The following is a 5,888-nucleotide window of genomic DNA, read 5'->3' on the forward strand; positions in this document are numbered from 1 at the left end:
TTTTCTATTTACTTTTGTTTTCTAACCAAGGCATATGTTGGCACTCTTTATAAAAAAAAAATATTTAATTCAGAGATTGAGCCTCATGTCAGCTACAAATTAGTTTCAGTTAAACCGTTGTAGATGATCTGTGAAAACAGAAAGTCTGACTATAAGATGGTAATTTCAATGGCAAATGGTGCCTGTAATTCTCAGCATCAATCAAGAGGAGCAAGAGCTGTCTGATAAAAGGGGGTTGATAATGGTACTGGAATATTCATTCATAGGTTCAGAGATACTGTTAGGCAGCCTCCACTGGCAAAGTGCCTTGGGTAGATGGGGCTAACCTCCCAACAGACTGCTTGGTGAGGCTGGCATTGTAGCACTGAGTGTTTCTGTGGAGGATGAAAAAAAAAAAAATAAAGACATAGCTGTGTGTGGCAGTGATATTTCAGTTGGAAGGCTAAGTAGGGGCAGGGTTTTTTCTGTCTTTGACTTTGAAAGGTACTATCAGATCCTGTAACACAAGCTACTGCTAGGTGATTTGTAGGGTACATATCTGATATATAATTCTGATCAAGAGAAAAATAAGTTATTTATCTGTACATTTCTGTAGTGAGATGGGGAAAAGACCTTGGATGGAAAATAAAGAAGGGCATATCCTTTGTACTTCTTACAGCAGAAGTACTGAAGAGTTGGTTTCTCCCCTTCTGCCCAGCTTCCCTTTGAATGTGCTGCAACTATAGGCACTGCCATTAAATCTGGAAGATGTTAACAGAGATTCAGAAAACTGATGCAAGGGTTAGAGTTGAAAGCAGGACATTGCGCCAGCCAGGGGTGAGTTCCACCTAGTGCTCATGGGCAGCATGGGTTGGCAGCCCAGGATATAAGAACATGGAGAGTTGAGAAGAGAATGGACTAAACTCATTGCTTGCTTCCATGCTCCCTACCTGGCCCCATGTCCCTTGCCAGCTTTTCTGCAGGCAGTGGACATGCTCCTTCTGCCTGTCCCTGGCCTTCTGTTCCCTCACCCTGACTCTCCTCTGCAGCCTTCTAGCCATTTCTGGGCTCCCTGCCAGGCAGTTCAGCTACTTTTTCACCCAAGGCTGGCAGACCTCTTCTGCTTCTTTGTGTAAAGCATAGAGCAGGACCTGGCAGATGGCAGTGGTAACAGCAAACAGGAAAGAGGTCAGTCACAGTGTGCTGTTACCAACCTATCTCAGGTGTTCTTTTTTAAAATAGGAACTTGCCATTATGGTAAAGGAGTTCACTCTGTGGGACACAAGCTACCCTGCAGGGAAATGCCATGTGTCTTCATAAATGCAGAGCACAGGACAGGTTCTGAGGATCTCCGGTTCAGAGGATCTCCAGTTCTGAGCATTTTTTATTTTGAGGCCTGATTCTGAGAGGGAGAGCAGTGGCATACTTTGCTATATGCAGCTTAGGAAGCTGATGTGGAATATGTTTTAAGAAAGAAAGAATCCCTGTTACAGTAGAAGAATGTAATGCTCTTCAATTCTAAGTATTTTATAATCCTAAATATAAAATAATTCTTCATGGAGTCAGCCAAGGGAAATAAATGGTCAGTGCCTCCATGCTGATAGGTTTCTTGAAACTGGAAACAGGGATACTTAGTTTTCCTTACCCCAATTTTACCAGACCTCGCTCTGAAAGATGTAGGTCGCCCATTTTATCACTGGTGGCTGGTTTTGACTGACATCTGCTTTGCTCCCATTTTGTCAGTTATTGGGGGATCAAAGATGGCTAATTCTTCAAATAGTTTTCAGTGACCATTTTATCAAAAATTTCTCCCTATTGTGGGTGCTTCTCAGGGTGATGTAAAGTATCAGCCTGGTACAATGAGCTTATCAAATTCCCAACACATCCTGAGGTACTCTGTACTAATGGCTTTGCTTGACAATGTATCTGCTATAAACCGAAATGGTGGACTCATGCTTTGGTATTTTTCCAGGTATTATCACCATTCTGGTAGCACAGCTGTTCTCAGGGACACCAAAAAAAAAGTTATAAGAAGAGTTACAGGAATTCATAAGTAAAAAAAAAAAAAAAGAGAGAGAGAGAAACATCTTCCTTTTGTCTAACATTTTTTTCATGTTTCTTTTTGTGTGTGTAATCTCTGTCCTTTAGAAAGTGGATGTTACCAGCAGGGCAGTTATGGAAATAATGGCAAAGACGATAGAATATCTTCAGCCTAATCCAGGTAATTTACTTTCACAATCTCACAGCACTTTCAGAACTTTTTGAAAATACTCTTTCTCACCAACACATAGTCTGACAGATCTCATCCTTACTGGTGCAGTTAAGATTAACACATAATTGGTGAACACATAATGCAGTAAAAGACAGAGATGAGTACAGGCTTCTGTGTTAGGCTGTCACGGGGCAGCATATGCCTAGGAACACGGTGTATTTACTTGCAGACATCTGAGTGTCAGCACTGTGAGCTTGGGAGACTCCCTGGGAGCTGGAGTTGGCTGTGGACTCCCCAGGGGTACACGGCAGGGCTTGGCACCCAGGGCCCTTCCCACTGCTCCAACCAGGAGCAGGACAGCCACGGGACACTGGGGCAGGAGCAGCCCTGGGCATCAGGCACCTCCCTGGGTATGGGGACAGGCTGAGGCCAGGCAATCAGCCCACAGGTGGGGATCAGGATCAGGCACGATGATGGCGTCTGCATGAGACATCTCTTTCTTCTACAGTCCTGGTCATTCACCCTGCATGAGGGAAAAGGACCAGACAGTCCTTGCAGACCATGGAAAGAAAGACAAAGGTCTGAAGCAGCTTCCTTTAGGGCACAGGAATAGACATGACAACACATTTCACGTGGTCCTCAAGCGATTTCCCATCCTCATTAGAGTTACTACAAAAGGGAAGGTGCAAAAGAACTGATGATGCCAAACTGGAGAAGAGGGCAGATAAACGGGCATAATCAGAGATGCCTAAATTTAACCTTCAAAGTAGAAATAAATTATTGGGTTTCATGGGGACATGGAAGAAAGGTTTTGTGATTGGGCTGATGGAGAGCTGCATGCTCCTCTCTTGCCAAAGGATCCTCACAAGGAGGGGTGATCCGGAGCTCTTATAATCAAGTAAACCATTGAATTCAAGAACTTGATGATTTCCATAGATATATAGGAACATAAGCGTTTTGATAATAGCATAAGTCAATGCCAGCTTCACTGATGGTGTTGCTGGAGTTATGCTTGTGCAAAATTAGCATCAGAGTAAAATGAGGCCCTCTACCTACCATAAATATCTTAGAGTTTCATGGAAGTACAGATGAAATTCACTCATTCACTGTGAGAAATTTGTTTCCTAGTAGCTGGAAACAAATTTGAACCAGTGTGAAATATTTTAACTCTAGTGTGGTGGGACGAAGGACTGTTGCTGGTGTAGCTTAACTAGTGATATCTGTATGTTGGACCACAGAGGAAAGGAGAATAATTTGATAATGCTGCCAGTGGACTGAAAAAAGGAGAAATAATGTTTACAAGTTCAAGAACAGCTAGAGAGAAAATAATGGTGACTAGAATGGTTTCTATGTCAGCAGATGGAATACTGTTTATTACTTGAGTCCACAGCTTCATTGTTCATCATCAACAAGCACTCTGCAGGAAAAGCAATAGGATTGACAAACATTATGGGACTAGTGATAAAATTGTTAACTACTGTAAAGCTGCTGTTGTGCAACATCATATAGACTGAGTAATAAGCTTTGGCTGTTTAGTGTTTCTCCAGCTGTCTTCCTGACACATCTGAGTGATTCTGATTGCTGTGAATCACGAAAGAGACTCACAGCAAGAGCAGAGAGAGCGAAATTTCTGCAAGTAGCCAAGGGTGTGATTTCAGCACCTCAGACTGAAGCACCTTCAGTGCTGCAGGAAAGAGCAGTTTCCACACTAGCTACACATCTCTTCATCTGCTTGTGGAGTGTGCAAGCTGGATCACAAAATAAAAATTGTAATAGGCAGGAGGAGGATTTATTTTCTTGCATATCAAATGAGATCATGTTATTCATTCCAGAGCTAGGCAATGGTAGCAGATAGAGTAAGGGAAAAGGAGGACTGACTCTTTTCAGCTCTTGTCTGACCTTAGATAGTTCTATGCAAATGGCAAAAGGCTCCCTATAGTGAGAAGAATTGCATGGAAAGTTACTTCTTTTTTCAATAAAATAAAAAATTTCCCCTTTAAAATTCTCGCTACAACTATATTACTGTTTACCCGGGGCACCAGAAATGCTGATTGCCAGTAACTCCTGTTTGCTTTCTCATTTTCATAAAAACCTAGAAACATTACATACGGAAGAGGGACGAATGTAATTAAAACCAAAAATCTTTAACAGCATTATTTAACAGAAGGTTTTCTTTAAAAGTTTACCTGAGTGTGGCAGGGAGAAGAGGGTTTGGGATGCTGAAACACTTAGAGAAGAAAGCATGTGGTACTAGCACAGTAAAGCAATAAAAATGAAACCTGAACCTCTAGGTGAGGGTGAGAGGAGCGGAATCCCTCCCACTGTAACTGCGGAGTAAGTTGGAGACCACCTCACGACACTGAATGTATATGAGTCTATGGGGCTAGATGATATGCATCCGAGGGTTCTGAAAGAGCTGGCTGATGTAGTTGCTGAGCCACTCACCATCATATCTGAGAAATCATGGTTGTCAGGTGAAGTCCCCAGTGACTGGAAAAAGGGAAACATTACTCCTATTTTTAAGAAAGGGAGAAAAGAAGACCCAGGGAACTACAGGCTGGTGAGCCTCACCTCTGTGCCTGGCAAGATCAGGGAGCAGATCCTCCTCGAAGCCATGTTAAGACATGCACGAGACCAAGAGGTGATCTGAGACAACCAGCGTGGCTTCACCAAAGGCAGATCTTGCCTGACCAATCTGGTGGCCTTCTGTGATGGAGTGATGGTGTTGGTGGACAAAGGAAGGGCAATGGATGTCATCTACCTGGACTTGTGCAAAGACTTTGACATGGTCCCTCACCATATCAAAGGGTTGTGGCTCTATGTCTGGGTAGAGGCCGGTCACAAATGGTGTCCCTCAAGGGTCTGTCTTGGGACCAGTGCTCTTCAATATCGTTATCAATGACATAGATGACGGAATTGAGTGCACCCTCAGTAAATTTGCAGATGACACCGAACTGAGTGGTGCAGTCGTTACAATAGAGGGAAGGGATGCCATCCAGAGGGACCTGGACAGGCTGCAGAAGTGGGGCCATGAGAACCTAATGAGGTTCAACAAGGCCAAGTACAAGGCATTGCACTTGGGCCGGGGTAATCCCAGGTACTTCTATAGACTTTGAGAAGAACTCCTTGAGAGCAGCCCTGCGGATGAAGGACTTGGGGGTCCTGGTGGATGAGAAGCTGGACATGAGCCAGCAGTTTGCGCTTGCAGGTCGGAAGGCCAACTATGTCCTGGGCTGCATTAAAAAAGGGGTGGCCAGCAGGGAGAGAGAGGTGATTGTCCCCCTCTGCTCTGCTCGTGTGAGACCCCATCTGGAGCACTGTGTCCAGGCCTGGGGTCCCCAGCACAGGAAGGACGTGGAGCTCTTGGAACGGGTCCAGAGAAGGGCCACAAAGATGATCAGAGGGCTGGAGCACCTCTCCTATGAAGAAAGGTTGAGCGAACTGGGCTTGTTCAGCTTGGAGAAGAGAAGGCTCCAGGGAGACCTCATTGCGACCTTCCAGTACTTGAAGGGAGCGTATAAACAGGAGGGGGAGCGACTATTTACAGGGGTTGAAAGTGACAGGACAAGGGAGAAGAGTTTTAAACTAAGAGAGGGGAGATTTAGGTTGGATAGTAGGAGGAAATTTTTCACGCAGAGGGTGGTGAGGCACTGGAACAGGTTGCCGAGAGAAGTTGTGGATGCCCCATCCCTGGAGG

At 44.5% G+C, this 5,888-nt stretch overlaps 1 protein-coding gene across 1 annotated transcript in view; it reads left to right on the plus strand.

Moving 5' to 3' along the window:
• SH3GL2 (SH3-domain GRB2-like 2) overlaps nucleotides 1-5,888 on the plus strand; it is a 20,562-nt gene that overhangs the window by 206 nt on the left and 14,468 nt on the right. The window contains exon 2 of the mRNA XM_010081186.1: nucleotides 2,128-2,200. Coding sequence (XP_010079488.1) covers nucleotides 2,128-2,200 — 73 coding nt within the window. The remainder of the gene's footprint in view (nucleotides 1-2,127; nucleotides 2,201-5,888) is intronic.

Source organism: Pterocles gutturalis, unplaced genomic scaffold, assembly GCF_000699245.1.
Source record: "Pterocles gutturalis isolate BGI_N339 unplaced genomic scaffold, ASM69924v1 scaffold11404, whole genome shotgun sequence".
Lineage (NCBI taxonomy): Eukaryota > Metazoa > Chordata > Aves > Pterocliformes > Pteroclidae > Pterocles > Pterocles gutturalis.